The 20,200-nt window shown below is 37.8% G+C and overlaps 1 protein-coding gene across 1 annotated transcript in view; it reads left to right on the top strand.

Annotated features, from left to right (window-relative positions):
• The first annotated feature begins 120 nt into the window (after positions 1-120).
• LOC127811518 (trafficking protein particle complex II-specific subunit 120 homolog) overlaps positions 121-20,200 on the top strand; it is a 42,005-nt gene continuing 21,925 nt past the window's right edge. Inside the window, exon 1 of the mRNA XM_052351449.1 lies at positions 121-1,947. Within this exon, the coding sequence (XP_052207409.1) occupies positions 1,889-1,947 (59 nt within the window). The 5' untranslated portion in view covers positions 121-1,888. The remainder of the gene's footprint in view (positions 1,948-20,200) is intronic.

Genomic DNA, 20,200 nt, shown 5'->3' on the forward strand with positions numbered 1-20,200 from the left:
ACTCCTCCCACCCGAGATCCAAGGAGGTCAGCTTGCCCGGAATGATCGGTGCCGCATTGGAGAAGGAATTCACCGAGATTGAAGATCTGCCCCAAGGTTTGATCTCTCCTCTCTTTTTTTTTGTTCTGTTTTGTTTTTATGATTGAATATGGTTCGATTATTTTCAATCTCGTTAGATTCATGCTTTTTGTTGCTCTCAATACTTACTGTTTTGTTTAATTTTTTATTATGTTGATTTATTTTTTCAATTATTATCTTTATTGTAATTGGTATTTTGATTTGGAGGACAAGCTTTGGTTGTAAGGTAGGGGTGCACCTTCGTGAATGTAAGGTCATTGGTTCAAGCAGTTGAAATCGCCTCTTTGCAGGGCATGAAATAAGTTTCGCACAAAAACTACCCTACCCTCTAATAGCTTGTTAGTTCATTTTATTCCTTGATTGGCCTTACTGGTGTTGACTTGAGGTGTACTTTTGGTTAATAATTTTGATTGACGGTAAAGATTGATTTGTATAATGCTTTATGTCTTAGATTTCTTAGTTTTATATCAATTTTTTATTTTCTTCCTAGCTATATTTGTTAATTTTTTCAGAGTGACATTTGTATTTATGATTTAATATCGTCTAATTGTTTTATATGTTGTTAGATCCATGCTTTTTGTTTACTCTGCATACTTGATGCTTTGCTTACTCTTTTTTTGTTTTTGTTTTGATATGTTGGCATAGATTGGAATACAGCAACACAATGGTTTCTCTTTTGTGAAAGGAAGGATTTGGGTTTGTGTTTTGGAAACATCATCTTTATAAACCTAGGCAAAGGCTTTGCCCATAAATATTTCACCCGTAACTCTTAAAAAGTGGGAAATCTCGTGCACTAAGGATGCCCTTTATTATTTTGTTGATTTATTTTTTGCATAACTTTCTTTATTCAATTTTAAATGTATTTTCTAATAAATTTACTGTTATTAGTACGTTGGTTTAGTGGGTGGGTGCTTATTCTTTTGTTAATGGAAAGTCACAGATTCCTGTAGTTGAAATAGGATATTTGCAAGGCATCAAAGAAAATTTTGTAAAAAAAATAACCTGTCCTCGACATGCACAAAATGAGAAAACCACGTGCATTGAGGGCTGCCATTTATTAGTTTTTTAGGTTATTTTTTCTTTTTTGGCCTTATCAATGTTAACTTAAGGTATATTTTTTATTCACCATCTTTATTGACTATATAGATTGATTTTTGCAATGCTTTGTGTCTCAGATTTTTTGGTTTTACTTAATTGCTTGATTTTGTTTCTACCTTAGTTGTTAATTTTTTCTTAGCGATTCTTTTTTTTTTTTTTTGGCTTTTATGGTTGAATATCATCTGATTATTTTTTTATCTTTTTGGATTCATGCTTTTCCATTACTCTCCTTGATTCTTTTTTTTATTAACATAGATATGTTGGTTTATTTTCCTTTAACTATCTTTATTGGTTTTGAAATACATTCTTTTACTTTTTATTATTATTTGTATCTTGCTTTACTGGTTGTGCTTTGGTCCCAATGTAAAAAGTCAGAACCTCATGCACCAAAGATACTATCTATTATTATGTTGATTTATTTTTTTCCATAAGTGTTTTTATTTGTTTTAAATGCACTTTTTTATTTTATTTTATTATTGTTAGTATGTTGGTTTGGTGGGCAAGCCTTGGTACGATTGTTCCTTTTGCGAATGGAAGGACAATTCCGTGCAAAAACAATCCTCCATCAACCCATCACAATGTGGAAAAATGAGTGAAGAAAGGATGACCCTTTATTATTAGTTTGTAAGTTTATTTTCTTCTTATTAGTGTTTACTTGAAGTGTACTTTTGGCTAACCATTTTGATTGACTATAAAAATTGATAGTGTTTATATGTTGTCCAAGGGACTTAAAACAATTCAGCTTTTGGAGGAAATGATGTATCTTCGTAGGTAATATGTTCTAATCTCATATCTCTTTAAATTTAAATGTCTTTGTTGATATGGTTTTCAACCTTGACTGTTTGCCAAGATTACGCGTGTGATTAAATATTGATTATTTCTTTTTGTTGATTATTAAAGCCTTCAAGATGAAATCATCTTTCGCTCATCGGTATGAATTGTTTTGGATATGACCTTATGGTGTTAATTGAGGTAGGTCTGTACCTGTGAAAATAGGTGCTAAATTATATTGTAGTGTCTTAAATGAACTTGCTCATTGAGTGCTATGTCGTAATGTTTTGATGATGAATTTTGCTATGAGTGTATGATTGATAAAATTCTTGAATAAGCTTGTTCTTCTTCTGTGATTGATGTTTTGGAATGCAATGAAGTTATGCTCATCGTTTTGGATGATCTTTGCATTATAATGAAAATGATTGTTTGTTGACTAAGGTATTTCTATACCTAACTGCATTCATATCTGATTGAATGTTCATGATTTGCATTTAGATAATAAAGTGGAAAATCTTAATGTTTTTGATGAGGCGATAGTCAAATGATTGGGTTGCTTACGATTGTATTAGGTTAAAGGTAATATTGTTCATTGCTTTAAAAATCTTTGTGAGTGACTATGTTTGGTGTGCTCATGAGTGGCACAATTCTATGTATTCAATTTATGTGATTGAAATTATAAATGCATTAAGTGATAGGTTGATTGAGTTCTCTTGAGTAATGATAGGATCGATCCAATGATTAAATCTGTTTTAGGATTATTTCAAAATGTTTGGGAAATTTGAATCCTGCTTGAATATGTTTCTTGATTGATTTGGGTACACATGAAGTGTGCAAACATTATATGAGATATGCCTTCGGTGTATGTGCATTTCTTGAATTTAAAAATTACGTTATAGGATTCTGTATTTTGATTTTACTGCATAGAATTCATATGCTCACGAGTAGCATAGTAAAGTGTGTTGTTGAGACTCAGTGGTAGTTTGGTTTATGGTCACTCGAATAGTGAATGAAAGTTAATCGAGTGTCCAATCTTTATTAGGTTCTTCTCTTTGGATTATTTACTTGTTGCAATTCTGTCTCTTAAAAAAAGAATGGATGCGTTTAGGAGTTATTGAATATGCATTTTGATAATATGATTGAATGTTTGAAAATTGTTTGTCCCGAAAATACATGTTCTCGTGAATGGATTTATTATTCGTGCATTTGAGGATAAATAGTTGTTTCTTGTGCAATAATATTTTGTGATAAGTTCTTGAATGAATTTGATTTTAGATTTTATTTGAAATCCTGGGAACGAGAAAAATCTCCTAGGAGTGAATAAAGCGTTCATGGATTGAAGTCTTGAAATGTGGTTTTCAAGTTCATCCATATAGTGTTGCATATTCCCAGAAAGTGTCATAAGATATTCGATTAATCTGTGAAGTTAATCGAGTAAGAGTGTGTAGATATAGGTCTCTATGGAATATTAGTCGAGTAATGGGGAAATGTTACTCGAGTTACTAAGATAGAATAGATATTTCTAAAAGAAGCTCGAGCTTCTCACTCGAGTGTCATAGGACTAGAATCCTAGTGCTTAAAAGAACTTTAGCTTTTCTAGCTTAACAGCTAAGAGTGGTCCATGGCTCTCTTCATGGGTGTCTATCTTTTCTCAAAAGTGGTATCAGAGCAAGTACCGTTATTTACTTTTCTAGCTTAACAGCTAAGAGTGGTCCATAGCTCTCAAGGGGAGATTTTGGTGTCACCTCCTCTTATGCAAATGCTTTATGAAATACCATGAAGAACGATTTCATTTCAAAATCATCTATGGATTTGAATGTGCATTCTGCTTTAAATAAATTTGTTAGCTCTAATTTTTTGCGTGAGGTTTTTCATAGTGAACACAGGGGCATCAAAGAAGATTACTTTTTGGAATCTCGAGTTCCATCCACGAGTCAAGAGGAGCATATAGAAGAAGAAGAGGTAACCATTTCTTGTTCTTCTTATGATATAACAGATGCTATTGATAGGATTAATGTATGTGAAAACTTTTTTCATATGAATATTTAGAATAAAGAAGGTTTGGGTTCCCAAGGATGAGCTCAAGGCAGCTGCAAAAATGGTTTTTGTAGTTAAGAATATGTGTTTGATAGAAAAATAGCTTAGAAAATTCAAGGGCTCAAATGATTGGGTAGCTTATCTTTGATAGGCTTTCTATGCCGTCCATGGGACTTAAAAATAGTTCAGCATTGGGAGAAAACAATGCATCTCCCCAGGTAACATATTTCGATCTCATATCTCTTTAAATTTAAATGTCTTTGTTGATATGGTTTTCAACCTTGCCTATTTTCGTTGATGGCGTGTGTGATTAAATATTGATTATTTATGTTTGTTGATTATTAAAGCCTTGAAGATGAAATCATCTTTCGCTCATCAGTATGAAATTTTTTGGATATGAGCTTGTGGTGTTAATTAAGGTACGTCTGTACCTATGGAAATAGATGCTAAGTTATATTCTAGTGTCTTAAATGGACTTGCTCATTGAGTGCCATGTCCTATTATTTTGATGATGAATTTTGCTATGAGTGTATGATTGATAAAATCCTTGAAATAGCTTGTTCTTCTGTGTTTGATGTTTTGGAATGCAATGAAGTTATTCTTATCGTTTTGGATGATCATTGCATTATGATGAAAATGATTGTTTGTTGACTAAGGTATTTCTATGCCTAAGTGCATTCATATTTGATTGAATGTTCGTGATTTGCATTTAGATAATTAAGGGAAAAATCTTGATGTTTTGATGAGGTGGTAGTCAAATGGTTGGTTTGCCTACGATTGTATTAAGTTAAAGGTAATATTATTCGCTGCTTTAAAAATCTTTGTGAGTGAGAATGTTTGGCGTGCTCATGAGTGGCACAATTCTATGTATTCAGTTTATGCGATTGAGATCATAACTGCATTGAGTGATAGGTTGATTGAGCTCTCTTGAGTAGTGATAGGATGGATCGAGTGATTAAATCTGGTTTAGGATTACTTGAAAATGTTTGGGAAATTTGAAGCCTGCTTGAATATATTTCTTAATTGATTTGGGTACACATGAAGTGTACAAACATTATATGAGACATGTCTTTGGTGTATTTGCATTTCTTGAATTTAAAAATTACATTATAGGATTCTGTATTTTGATTTTGCTGCATAGGATTCATATGCTCACGAGTAGCATAGTTCTAACGTGTTGTTGAGACTCAGTGGTAGTTGGGTTTGTGGTCACTCGAATAGTGAATGAAAGTTAATCGAGTGTCCAATCTTTATCAGGTTCTTCTCTTAAGATTATTTATTTGTTGCAATTCTATCACTTAAAAAAAGAATGGATGCGTTTAGGAGTTATTGAATATGCATTTTGATAATATGATTGAATGTTTGAAAATTGTTTGTCCCGAAAATATATGTTCTTGTGAATGGATTTATTATTCGTGCATGTGAGGATAAACAGTTGTTTCTTGTGGAATAATATTTTGTGATAAGTTCTTGAATGAATTTGATTTTAGATTTTATTTGAAATCCTGGGAACGAGGAAAATCTCCTAGGAGTGAATAAAGTGTTCATGGATTGAAGTCCTGAAATGTGATTTTCAAGTTCATCCATATAGTGCTGCATATTTCTAGAAAGTGTCATAAGATACTCGATTAATCTGTGAAGTTAATCGAGTAAGAGTGTGTAGATATAGGTCTCTATGGAATATTAGTCGAGTAATGGGGAAATGTTACTTGAGTTGCTAAGATAGAATTGATATTTTTAAAAGAAGCTCGAGCTTGTCACTCGAGTGTCATAGGACTAGAATCCTAGTGCTTAAAAGCACTTTAGCTTTCGATACATTAGTTCAAATTTTCTTAAGCTAGATTTAAGATTTTGAATTCTTTGCTTTTGTTGATTAATGTTTGCCTAAATTGTCAAGATGACATGCTTGAATGCTTGTATGTGCTTATATGCAAAGACTGATTAGCAGTTTTGATTCATTCTGACGTGAATGCTAAATTCTATTAAGCCTCGAGTGTTAAAAGAATTTGTGGCTTGTTTGCAGGGGAAGCATATCCTCTATTTAAATCTATCTAAGGTTTGATTTCTTAAGAAGATAGTTAAATCATTTGTTTGATTAACTTGGTGTTGAATATATATATATATATTCTTGTAATATTTGTTGGTACTTAGTATTGGAATGAATATTTGAAAAGGGGGAGAGAATTCCTTAATATTTCTATTGCCTCTTTATGATTATCAAATAGAATTCTCCTTCTCGAAAAGGATATTAAGTGCTTATATATCTTTTATATTTCGTAATTGATGTTTTAGGTGCCAGGCGTCGAGATTGTTAAGTAAGTGATCGTTTACTCAAGTGATGGTACTTGAGTTTTGATTTTAAGGATTTATATCTTATACTTCATATTAAGGTTGTGCCAATAAGCTTACTAAAAGCTAGTGATTAATCTCGCTCTTTCTTATGCGTCTGTTATATCAATAAGTTACTTCGGGATGACATCTTAAGTATCCTAATGCATTAGTGTCGTGGATAATAAATGTCGTGTATCCTCGTGACACTTAAGAGTAAGCTTAAGGTTGGGTAATAACTTAAGTGCACAAAATATGTGGAAGCGTCGCTAAATTCAAATCGCGATGTGGTTTAGTTGTTACATAAATATCTAGCATCCATGCTCTCGAATATATATGTATATATGTATATATGCTTGGGCAAGTGATTCTACGTTCTAGATTCTCAAAGCCTAAGTTATTTATTTGATATTTAATATCATATTCTGAAGGCTCTCAATGTTCTGAAATATAATGGAAGAACATTTGAGGCTTTATTAGTTGAATGCTCGTTGCTTTGAAACTTGTATTTATAGGGTTGTTGATGTCAAGCATCATTTGGTTAAGTTGTGGAAAATTCATTCTCTCGGGCTTATAGTGGAGTAATGGTTAATCACTCGATTAAGAATGAAGTTGCATCTAAGAGGTGCTATCTTAAAGCATCTTGAAATGTTGTATGTATTCCAAGCAACATTTCCTAGTGTTGCTCATGTTTAGGTTGAATGCATTCGAGTAATAGAACTCTAAATTTTATCCTCTTCAAGAATAACTTAAAGCATGCATTAGTAGTATCTTAAATCATTTATGTTTTTGATCTACTTATACGTGTTCTTGTTTTACAAAAGCTGTAGTGATTTATTAAAATCCTTAGTGAGGAGGCAAGATAGTGGATGTTAGGTTGTGTTTCCAAATAAGGCGCAAGGCGATGACGATTTTTCGGGCAGGTCTAATCTTCATAGGCCTCTGCCTGTGATTGAAGCATAACCCATATCACCACTTATTGGCAGCCCTATATATAAATCAGGGCATAAGCCCATTAATCATTTATTTTGAGGAGAAATGGGCCTAAGGCCATTTGCTCAAGAAATGAGAAGCCCAGCCCACTTTGATGTTTTGCCCTAGCTGTCCACGTATATATACCTATGTATTTAGGGGAGACTCTCGTTCTTTCTCCCCCTCCCTCCCTCCCTCTTGTCGGCGCAGATGTCCCCTCCGCATTTCTTGAGTTTCCTTGTCGCTTTGTGCGGCGTTTGCTTGCTGGTTTGTGCGGCGCCCTCTTACCATTTATGTGTCGCACCTCTCGGTTTCCCTGTCTTTATATAATCGGTACGGCCAATCCTTCGTAGGTAAGCTTCATAGTCTTGATCAGTTCTCAGTTTCTTGCTTCTCACTTTATCTTTGTGATTCTGGTTCCTGTGCGTGGACTCTACTTCGTGTAGAGCTTTCGCTTTCTCCTAGGCGGGTGAATAGATTTGGGGTTGGGCTTTGTTGGGGCTTGGTGGTTCTATTCTCGGTGTTACCTAAGTGGTGATTCGATTGTCCAGATCTGAGCGTTGAACGCCTCTATCATGACTGCAAGGGAGTTTCTCTATACTTTTGTGTATTTTCGAATTTTTTTGGTTTTTGATTAATACTTGCAGCGGCCATATTTTTTGTAGATCTTCCGTTCACACGAGATTATGGTGGTTGATTCGAACCACTATACACATCCTTCTGTGTTGCATTTCTAATTTACTTTTGCTTCGGTAACTTTTCATTTTTCTTTCGACAAGTACCATTCTTCTTAGTAAATCTGTTTTCAGTTTTAATTCTGAAATCAACAGCTTTCTAAAATTTGAAGACAGTAAATCTTTCTGCATAGAATTTTTTTTACACTTTCTACATATCATTTTTAGTTAAGGTCATAATTTAAAACATTAAGAGTTCGTGGTTTGATAAAGGCAAAACTATTTTATTCAAAGTATTAATAAAATCACGAAAAGTTTTTGAAACCCCAATTAACCCTCCTCATGGGTGTCTATCTTTTCTCAAAAGTGGTATCAAAGCAGGTACCGTTATTTACTTTTCTAGCTTAACAGCTAAGAGTGGTCCATGTCTCTCAAGGGGAGATTTTGGTGTCACCTCCTCTTATGCAAATGCTTTATGAAATACCATGAAGAACGATTTTATTTCAAAATCATCTATGGATTTGAATGTGCATTCTGCTTTAAATAAATTTGTTAACTCTAATATTTTGCGTGAGGTTTTTCATAGTGAACACAGGGGCATCAAAGAAGATTACTTTCTGGAATCTCGAGTCCATCCACGAGTCAAGAGGAGCATATAGAAGAAGAAGAGGTAACCATTTCTTGTTCTTCTTATGATATAACTGATGCTATTGATAGGATTAATGTATATAAAAACTTTTTTCATATGAATATTTAGAATAAAGAAGGTATGGGTTCCCAAGGATGAGCTCAAGGCAGCTCGAAAAATGGTTTTTGTAGTTAAGAATACGTGTTTGATAGAAAAATAGCTTAGAAAGTTCAAGGGCTCAAATGATTGGGTAGTTTGTCTTTGATAGGCTTTCTATGCCGTCCATGGGACTTAAAAACAATTCAGCTTTGGGAGAAAACGATGCATCTGCCCAGGTAACATATTTCGATCTCATATCTCTTTAAATTTAAATGTCTTTGTTGATATGGTTTTCAACCTTGCCTGGTTGCGTTGATTGCATGTGTGATTAAATATTGATTATTTATGTTTGTTGATTATTAAAGCCTTGAAGATGAAATCATCTTTCGCTCATCAGTATGAAATTTTTTGGATATGAGCTTGTGGTGTTAATTGAGGTACGTCTGTACCTATGGAAATAGATGCTAAGTTATATTCTAGTGTCTTAAATGGACTTGCTCATTGAGTGCCATGTCCTATTGTTTTGATGATGAATTTTGCTATGAGTGTATGATTGATAAAATCCTTGAAATAGCTTGTTCTTCTGTGTTTGATGTTTTGGAATGCAATGAAGTTATTCTTATCGTTTTGGATGATCATTGCATTATGATGAAAATGATTGTTTGTTGACTAAGGTATTTCTATGCCTAAGTGCATTCATATTTGATTGAATGTTCGTGATTTGCATTTAGATAATTAAGGGAAAAATCTTGATGTTTTGATGAGGTGGTAGTCAAATGGTTGGTTTGCCTACGATTGTATTAAGTTAAAGGTAATATTATTCGCTGCTTTAAAAATCTTTGTGAGTGAGAATGTTTGGCGTGCTCATGAGTGGCACAATTCTATGTATTCAGTTTATGCGATTGAGATCATAACTGCATTGAGTGATAGGTTGATTGAGCTCTCTTGAGTAGTGATAGGATGGATCGAGTGATTAAATCTGGTTTAGGATTACTTGAAAATGTTTGGGAAATTTGAAGCCTGCTTGAATATATTTCTTAATTGATTTGGGTACACATGAAGTATACAAACATTATATGAGACATGTCTTTGGTGTATTTGCATTTCTTGAATTTAAAAATTACATTATAGGATACTGTATTTTGATTTTATTGGTTAGGATTCATATGCTCATGAGTAGCATAGTTCTAACGTGTTGTTGAGACTCAGTGGTAGTTTGGTTTATGGTTACTCGAATAGTGAATGAAAGTTAATCGAGTGTCCAATCTTTATCAGGTTCTTCTCTTAGGATTATTTACTTGTTGCAATTCTGTCTCTTAAAAAAAGAATGGATGCGTTTAGGAGTTATTGAATATGCATTTTGATAATATGATTGAATGTTTGAAAATTGTTTGTCCCGAAAATATATGTTCTCGTGAATGGATTTATTATTCGTGCATGTGAGGATAAATAGTTGTTTCTTGTGGAATAATATTTTGTGATAAGTTCTTGAATGAATTTGATTTTAGATTTTATTTGAAATCCTGGGAACGAGGAAAATCTCCTAGGAGTGAATAAAGTGTTCATGGATTGAAGTCCTGAAATGTGATTTTCAAGTTCATCCATATAGTGCTGCATATTTCTAGAAAGTGTCATAAGATACTCGATTAATCTATGAAGTTAATCGAGTAAGAGTGTGTAGATATAGGTCTCTATGGAATATTAGTCGAGTAATAGGGAAATGTTACTCGATTTGCTAAGATAGAATAGATATTTCTAAAAGAAGCTCGAGCTTGTCACTCGAGTGTCATAGGACTAGAATCCTAGTACTTAAAAGCACTTTAGCTTTTGATACATTAGTTCAATTTTTCTTAAGCTAGATTTATGATTTTGAATTCTTTACTTTTTTTTATTAATGTTTGCCTAAATTGTCAAGATGACATGCTTGAATGCTTGTATGTGCTTATATGCAAAGACTGATTAGCAGTTTTGATTCATTCTGACGTGAATGCTAAATTGTATTAAGCCTCTAGTGTTAAAAGAATTTGTGGCTTGTTTGCAGGGGAAGCATATCCTCTATTTAAATATATCTAATGTTTGATTTCTTAAGAAGATAATTAAATCATCTGTTTGATCAACTTGGTGTTGAATATATATATATATATATTCTTGTAATATTTGTTGGTACTTAGTTTTGGAATGAATATTTGAAAAGGGGGAGAGAATTCCTTAATATTTCTATTGCCTCCTTATGATTGTCAAATAGTGTTCTCCTTCTCGAAAAAGATACTAAGTGCTTATATCTTCTATATTTCGTAATTGATGTTTTAGGTGCCAGGCGTCGAGATTGTTAAGTAAGTGATCGTTTACTCAAATGATGGTACTTGAGTTTTGATTTTAAGGATTTATATTGTCTTATACTTCATATTAAGGTTGTGCCAATAACCTTACTATGTTTTACTAGTGATTAATCTCGCTCTTTCTTACGCGTCTGTTATATCAATAAGTTACTCCAGGATGATATCTTAAGTATCCTAATGCATTAGTGTTGTGGATAATAAATGTCGTTTATCCTCGTGACACTTAAGAGTAAGCTTAAGGTTGGGTAATATCTTAAGTGCTCAAAATATGTGGAAGCGTCACTAAATTCAAATTGCGATGTGGTTTAGTTGTTGCATAAATATCTAGCATCTATGCTCTCGAATATATATGTATATATGCTTGGGTAAGTGATTCTACGTTCTAAATTCACAAAGCCTAAGTTATTTATTTGATATTTAATATCATATTCTGAAGGCTCTCAATGTTTTGAAATTTAATAGAAGAACATTTGAGGCTTTATTAGTTGAATGCTCGTTGCTTTGAAACTTGTATTTATAGGGTTGTTGATGTCAAGCATCATTTGGTTAAGCTGCGGAAAATTTATTCTCTCGGGCTTATAGTGGAGTAATGGTTAATCACTCGATTAAGAATGAAGTCGCATCTAAGAGGTGCTATCTTAAAGCATCTTGAAATGTTGTATGTATTCCAAGCAACATTTCCTAGTGTTGCTCATGTTTAGGTTGAATGCATTCGAGTAATAGAACTCTAAATTTTATCCTCTTCAAGAATAACTTAAAGCATGCATGAGTAGTACATGTGCATTATGCTTATAGCATAAAAATCATATATGTTTTTGATCTGCTTATACGTGTTCTTGTTTTACAAAAGCTGTAGTGGTTTATTAAAATCCTTATTGAGGAGGCAAGATAGTGGATGTTAGGTTGTGTTTCCAAATAATGCACAAGGCGGTGACGATTTTTCGGGCTGGTCTAATCTTCATAGGCCTCGGCCCGTGATTGAAGCATAACCCATATCACCACTTCTTGGCAGCCTTATATAGAAATCAGGGTATAAACCCATTAATCATTTATTTTGAGGAGAAATGGGCGTAAGGCCATTTGCTCAAGAAATGAGAAGCCCAGCCCACTTTGATGTTTTGCCCTAGCTGTCCACGTATATATACCTATGTCTTTGGGGAGACTCTCGTTCTCTCTCCCCCTCCCTCCCTCCCTCTTGTCGGCACAGATGTCCTCTCCGCATTTCTCGAGTTTCCTTGTCGCTTTGTGCGGCGTTTGCTTGCTGGTTTGTGCGGCGCGCTTTTGCCATTTATGTGCCGCACCTCTCGGTTTCCTTGTCTCTACATAATCGGTACGACCAATCCTTCGTAGTTAAGCTTCATAGTCTTGATTAGTTCTCGGCTTCTTGCTTCTCGCTTTATCTTTGTGATTCTAGTTCCTGTGCGTGGACTCTACTTCGTGTAGAGCTTTCGCTTCCTCTTGGGCGGGTGAACAAATTTGGGGTTAGGCTTTGTTGGGCTTGGTGGTTGTATTCTCGGTGTTACCTAAGTGGTGATTCGATTGTCCAGATCTGAGCGTTGAACGCCTTTATCATGACTACAAGGGAGTTTCTCTATACTTTTGTGTATTTTCGGATTTTTTTTGTTTTTGATTAATATTTGCAGCAGCCATATTTTTTGTAGATCTTCCGTTCACAGGGGATTATGGTGGTTGATCTGAACCACTATACACATCCTTTTGTGTTGCATTTCTAATTTACTTTTGCTTCGGCAACTTTTCATTTTTCTTCAACAAGTATCATTCTTCTTAGCAAATCTATTTTCAGTTTTAATTCTGAAATCAACAGCTTTCTAAAATTTGAAGACAGTAAATCTTTCTGCATAGAATTTTTTTTACACTTTCTACATATCATTTTCAGTCAACGTCATAATTTAAAACATTAAGTGTTCGTGGTTCGATAAAGGCAAAACTATTTTATTCAAAGTATTTATAAAATCACGAAGAGTTTTTGAAACCCCAATTCACCCTCCTCATGGGTGTCTATCTTTTCTCAAAAGTGGTATTAGAGCAGGTACCATTATTTACTTTTCTAGCTTAATAGCTAAGAGTGGTCCATGGCTCTCAAGGGGAGATTTTGGTGTCATCTCCTCTTATGCAAATGCTTTATGAAATACCATGAAGAACGATTTCATTTCAAAATGATCTATGGATTTGAATGTGCATTCTGCTTTAAATAAATTTGTTAGCTCTAATATTTTGCATGAGGTTTTTGATAGTGAACACAGGGGCATCAAAGAAGATTACTTTCAGGAATCTCGAGCTCCATCCACGAGTCAAGAGGAGCATATAGAAGAAGAAGAGGTAACCATTTCTTGTTCTTCTTATGATATAACTGATGCTATTGATAGGATTAATGTATATGAAAACTTTTTTCATATGAATATTTAGAATAAAGAAGGTATGGGTTCCCAAGGATGAGCTCAAGGCAGCTCGAAAAATGGTTTTTGTAGTTAAGAATATGTGTTTGATAGAAAAATAGCTTAGAAAGTTCAAGGGCTCAAATGATTGGGTACTTTATCTTTGATAGGTTTTCTATGCCGTCCATGGGACTTAAAAACAATTCAGCTTTGGGAGAAAACGATGCATCTCCTTAGGTAACATATTTCGATCTCATATCTCTTTAAATTTAAATGTCTTTGTAGATATGGTTTTCAACCTTGCCTGGTTGCGTTGATTGCGTGTGTGATTAAATATTGATTATTTATGTTTCTGTTAGGCCACCAATACGGCAAACATACCAAAGGCGTAATAAGAATCAAGGGAATATGGGTGACACCGTGAGGAGTAATGGCCAGCATGTGCGTCAGGGGTAGAATAGGCACTTGGCTGGTTTGTTACGCAAACCAGCATGTGCATGGGCTGGAGGGATAACAACCTTTAAAAAGGAGGTTAGAAGTGAGAGAAGGAGGGAAGAATTTGGAGTTTCTGGTAGGAGAGTCCTGGGCCTCTCGAATGCCCAGTTTTGTTGCTTATTTCCATTGTTTTCCTTGTAATTGAGAGTTGCAATACAGCAGAAACTCACCTAATTCTTTGGAAAATCCTACCTATTGTGTTGAATCTCATCAATTTGGTATCAGAGCATTCATCGATCACCATGGTGAACTTAACTGAGATGGTGGGGGACCTGGAGGAGAAGGTAGACACGATGAGGGGAGAGATTCAAACAATAAACCGCAACGTAGCAGAAATGCTCGAATAGTTCGCCATCCTACGAACAAGGTGGGACGAACAAGAACGGGAGAGGAAGGCTAAGGCCCATGGGCGTGGATGGCCAACGGAGTTTACCCCAGATTCCGAAGTGACCCTGGGGGGCGGTATGAACTAAGGAATGGAGGGGGGCATGAGTGCTACATGGCGTTAGGAAGGGAGAGGTCGAAGACTGGAAATGCCAACCTTCGTGGGAGATAACCCGGACGATTGGATTTTCAGGGCGGAGAGGTACTTCTCGATTAACCAGCTGTCCGATGATGAGAAGATTGAGTCCGTAGCGTTGTGCTTCGAGGCAGGGGCCCTCGCTTGGTTCCAGTGGGAGTCTAGGCGCAGGGGGATCCGTAGTTGGGAAAGGCTCAAGCAGGGAATTCTCAACCGATTCTGTTCAACTCAAGAGGGGTCGCTAGAGGGGAGGTTCTTGGCTCTACGACAAGATGGTGATGTCAAGGATTACCGGCTGATGTTCGAGACACTGGCCGCGCCAGTGTCGAACATCTCTGAGGCGTTCTTGGAAGGCCATTTCATCAACAGCCTTAAGCCATAAATCAAAGCGAAGATCAGGGTGCTGCAACCTAGGGGGCTGGATCGGATCATGATGATGGCGCAGTGTATTGAGGATAAAAATGCAGCCATGCTCAGCTACAGTAGGGCGTTCGGACCAGCGAGGAGCAATTTTCCTACCCACTCTACAACCAGTGTTGTTTGAACCCTTCCCATACAATCAAGAAGCCCGACTCCTCATTCGAGAGTCTTTGGTCAGGTGAGCAACAAGCTGCCAGCGGCTAGTAGTGGCAGCAATGGCTCTTTTAGACGACTCAGTGAGGCCGAGTGGAAAGCCAAAAGGGAAAAGGGATTATGCTTTCGTTGTGATGAGAAATATTTAGTTGGCTACAGGGGTAAGAACAAGGAGCTGCACGTTATGATGATTTACGATGAAGAAAGGGAAGAGGAAGGAGCCCAGGTGGAAACAGGAGATGGAAGAGAAGAAGAGGAGGAAGTTGGGCATGGCAGTGAGGTCATTGAACTCTCCATGAATTCAGTGGTGGGGTTGATAACACCGCAAACAATGAAGCTGCAAGGGGATATAGAAGGGAAACTAGTGGTAGTACTTATTGATGGAGGGGCAACGCACAACTTTATAGCTGCAGAGCTGGTGCAGCGGTTGGGTTGCCAAGAACATAAACTACCGGATATGGGGTGATCATGGGGACAGGAATGGCGATGCAAGGGGCCGGCATTTGCAAGGGGGTGAAGTTGCACCTGCAAAACTTACAAATCGTGGAGGATTTTCTTCCCTTGGAATTGGGTAGTTCTGATGTAATCCTTGGGATGAAGTGGCTGGCAGCAGTGGGGAAGATGAGAGTGGATTGGAAGGCTTTGACTATGAAGTTTCAGATTGGGGGATTGTCTGTGACCTTGCAAGGGGATCCCAGCTTGAGCAAAAGCTTGGTATCCTTGAAGGCTATGATGAAAGCCTTCAAGGAGAATGGAGAAGGAATGTTGCTTGAACTTGGGAGGCTGGCAGCTGAATACCATTTCAGTCAGGTAGAGGTTCCATTGTTCCTAAAGGAGGTGTTAGCGGAGTTTGAGGAGGTGTTCACAACACCTGAAGGGCTGCCTCCTTCCAGAAAAAAAAATCATGCAATCAACCTATTACCAGGCACGGTACCGGTTAGTGTGCGGCCCTATCATTATCCTTATTTACAGAAAAACGAGATTGAGAAGATGGTAGGAGAGATGCTAGCGGCGGGGATTATACAACCAAGTTCCAGCCCTTTCTCTATGTCAAGAAGAAGGATGGCGGGTGGCATTTTTGTGTGGATTATAGAGCTTTGAATAAGGTGACCGTGCCCGACAAGTTTCCCATTCCGGTGATTGAGGAGTTATTGGATGAGCTTCATGGGGCCAAGGTTTTTTCCAAACTCGACCTTAAATTTGGATATCATTAAATTCGCGTTAGAGCTGAGGACATCCCAAAGACTGCCTTCCAGATGCATGAAGGCCATTACGAGTTCCTCGTAATGCCCTTCGGACTGACTAGCGCGCCAGCCACCTTCCAGTCGCTGATGAATGACATCTTCAGGGAGCAAATGAGGCGTTTTGTGATAGTTTTTTTTTTTATGACATATTGGTTTTCAGCAAGGATTTTGAACAGCATGCACAACACTTATGTTGTGTTCTGGAAGTGCTGGCAGCTAACCAACTATTTGCAAATAGGAAGAAGTGTTTGTTTGGACAACTGGAGATTGAGTACTTAGGCCACATTATATCACAGCAAGGGGTTTTAGTTGATTGTAGCAAGATAAAAGCTATGTTAGATTGGCCCACTCCCACCACATTGAAGGAGTTGCGTGGTTTCCTTGGTCTCACGGGATACTATCGGCGTTTTGCTAAGGACTATGGTAGGTTAACATGGCCTCTCACGGAGCGACTTTGAAAGAACAATTTTTTTTGGGATGAGGCAGCTGAGCAAGCTTTCCAACGGCTCAAGGCTGCCATGGTATCACTGCCTGTTTTGGCTTTGCCAAATTTTGACAAGCCATTTGTGGTTGAGACGGATGCGTCTGGACATGGTATGGGGGCAGTTTTAATGCAAGATCATAGACCTATTGCCTATTTCAGTCATGCCTTTAATCAGTTGGGGAAGAGGAAATCAGTTTATGAGAGAGAATTGATGGCCATTGTATTTGCAGTGCAAAAGTGGCGGCATTATTTGTTGGGACAAAAGTTCGTGGTCAGGACTGACCAGAAGAGCCTCAAATTTCTGATGGAGCAAAGTTTGGTTAGCCCAGAATATCAGAAGTGGATGCTCAAGTTAATGGGATTTTAGTTCGAAATTCAATATAGGCCGGGAATGCAAAACAAGGCAGCAGATGGATTGTCCCGCATCAGCCACTCTGCTGCCCTCTTAACATTAACAGTTCCTCAGGTTCTCCAACTTGATCAGCTGGCTCGGGAAGTAGAAGCAAATGAGTGGCTGCAAGGGGTGGTCAAGGATCTCCAGCTTGATCCTACTTCCAGGCCCCATTTCCAATTGGTGGACAGCCACCTCCTCTACAAGGGTAGACTGTACCTACCGAAGGGCTCTTCTCTCATTCCATTGCTTTTACATGGGGGACATGATGGGAAGGTAGGAGGGCACTCAAGATTCTTGAAATCCTACAAGCGGATTGCAGCCAGTGTATACTGGCCAGGTATGAAGAGGGACATCCACAGGTATGTGAGTCTTTGTGCTGTATGCCAACAGAACAAGGTACCAGCCCTGAAGTCGGGAGGGCTCATGCAGCCCCTTCCTATCCCAAACCAAATTTGGGACGACATTGCTATGGACTTTATCGAAGGCTTACCAAGATCGAGCAAAATGGACTCGATTTTGGTGGTAGTAGATAGATTCAGTAAGTATGGGCATTTCATCGAGCTTAAACACCCTTTTACAGCTGGAGAGGTGGTAGGAATCTTCATCAAGGAAGTGGTGCGGGTTCATGGTTTACCACGGTCCATTGTATCCGATCGAGACAAGATCTTTATGAGCAAATTTTGGGAGGAGTTGTTCCGCCTCCAAGGCACCAGGCTCCACCACAGCACAGCTTATCATCCACAAACGGAGGTGCTGAATAGGACGTTGGAGACATATCTACATTGTTTTGCTTCCTCTAAACCGAAAGCTTGGTTTGTGTGGCTGCCTTGGGCTGAACTTTGGTACAACACTTCGTACCACCCAGCCTCGAGAATTACACCATTCCAGGCCGTTTATGGGCGCGAACTGCCAGCAATATTGAGGGTTGAAGTGGGTTCCACTCCTGTTTCAGTAGTGGAGCAACAACTGGTTGAAAGGGATCACATTTTGGAGGAACTTAAGGCACAACTACTAAGGGCTCAAGCAGTAATGAAGAAGGGGGCTGATATGAAAAGAAGAGCAGTGAAGTTTAAGGTTGGGGACTTAGTTTACTTGAAATTAAGACCCTATCGGCGAAAGACATTGGCTGGTCGTTCCAATGAGAAGTTGGCTCCTCGATTCTATGGTCCCATTGAAGTGGAAAAGGAAATTGGGCCTATAGCTTACCAGTTAAAGCTGCCTCCACACTGCAGCATTCACCCAGTCTTCCATGTGTCCCAGCTACGAGAAGCCAGAGGTGCATTGCAAGCCACTAGGGAAATTCCTAATCAGTTAAGTGTAGAATTGGAAATGTTGGTTGAACCAGAGGCAGTGCTGGGGGTCAGGCCTGGAACAGGAAGTAATGTATGGGGAATGGATGTCCTACTCCAGTGGAAGGGGTTACCTCATTTGGAAGCCACTTGGGAGCCTTATAGCCTCATTCAGCAGCAATTTCCCTGTTTCCACCTTGAGGACAAGGTGAAAGTTGGGTAGGGGAGTAATGTTAGGCCACCAATACGACAAACATACCAAAGGCGTAATAAGAATCAAGGGAATATGGGTGACACCGCGAGAGGGAGTAACGGCCAGCATGTGCGTCAGGGGTAGAATAGGCACTTGGCTGGTTTGTTACACAAACCAGCATGTGCATGGGCTGGAGGGATAACAACCTTTAAAAAGGAGGTTAGAAGTGAGAGAAGGGGGGAAGAATTTGGAGTTTCTGGTAGGAGAGTCCTGGGCCTCTCGAATGCCCAGTTTTGTTGCTTATTTCCATTGTTTTCTTTGTAATTGAGAGTTGCAATACAGCAGAAACTCACCTAATTCTCTAGAAAATCCTACCTATTGTGTTGAATCTCATCAGTTTGCTGATTATTAAAGCCTTGAAGAAGAAATCATCTTTCGCTCATCAATATGAAATTTTTTGTATATGAGCTTATGGTGGATGTTAGGTTGTGTTTCCAAATAAGGCCCAAGGCGGTGACGATTTTTCGGGTGGGTCTAATCTTCAGAGGCCTCTGCCCGTGATTGAAGCATAACCCATATCACCACTTATTGGTAGCCCTATACAGAAATCGAGCCATAAACCCATTAATCATTTCTTTGGAGGAGAAATGGGCCTAAGGCCATTTGGTCAAGAAATGAGAAGCCCAGCGCACTTTGATGTTTTGCCCTAACTATCCACTTATATATACCCTATGTCTTTGGGGAGACTCTCGCTCTCTCTCTCCCTCCCTCCCTCTTGTCGGTGCCGATGTCCCCTCCGCATTTCTCGACTTTCCTTACCGCTTTGTGTGGCGTTTGCTTGCTGGTTTGTGCGGTGCCCTCTTGCCATTTATGTGTCGCACCTCTCGGTTTCCCTCTCTATATAATCGGGGTGGCCGGTCCTTGGTAGGTTAGCTTCATAGTCTTGATTCGTTCTCGGCTTCTTACTTCTCGCTTTATCTTCGTGATTCTGGTTCCTGTGTGTGGACTCTACTTCGCGTAGAGCTTTCGCTTCCTGTTGGGTGGGTGAACAGATATGGGGTTGGGCTTTGTTGGGGCTTGGTGTTTCTATTCTCGATGTTGCCTGAGTGGTGATTCGATTGCCCAGATCTGAGTCTTGAATGCCTCTACCGCGACTGTTAGGGAGTTTCTCTATACTTTGTGTATTTTTGAATTTTTTTGTGTTTTCGATTAATACTTGCAGTAACCATCTTTTTTGTAGATCTTCCGCTCATAGTGGATTATGCTGGTTGAGCCGAAGCACTATACATCCTTTTGTGCTGCATTGTTAATTTACTTTTACTTCAGCAACTTTACATTTTACTTTCGGCAACTATCATTCTTCTTAGCAAATTTATTTTAAGTTTTAATTCTGAAATCAACAGCTTTCTAAAATTTAAAGACAGTAAATCTTCTTGCATAAAATTTATTTTACACTTTCTGCATATCATTTTCAGTCAAGGTCATAATTATAACATTAAGTGTTCATGGTTTGATAAATGCGAAATTGTTTATAAAATGAAGAAAAGTTTTTGAAAACCCAATTCAACCTCCTCTTGGGTGTCTTTCT

The sequence above is a fragment of the Diospyros lotus genome, chromosome 10, assembly GCF_014633365.1.
Source record: "Diospyros lotus cultivar Yz01 chromosome 10, ASM1463336v1, whole genome shotgun sequence".
Lineage (NCBI taxonomy): Eukaryota > Viridiplantae > Streptophyta > Magnoliopsida > Ericales > Ebenaceae > Diospyros > Diospyros lotus.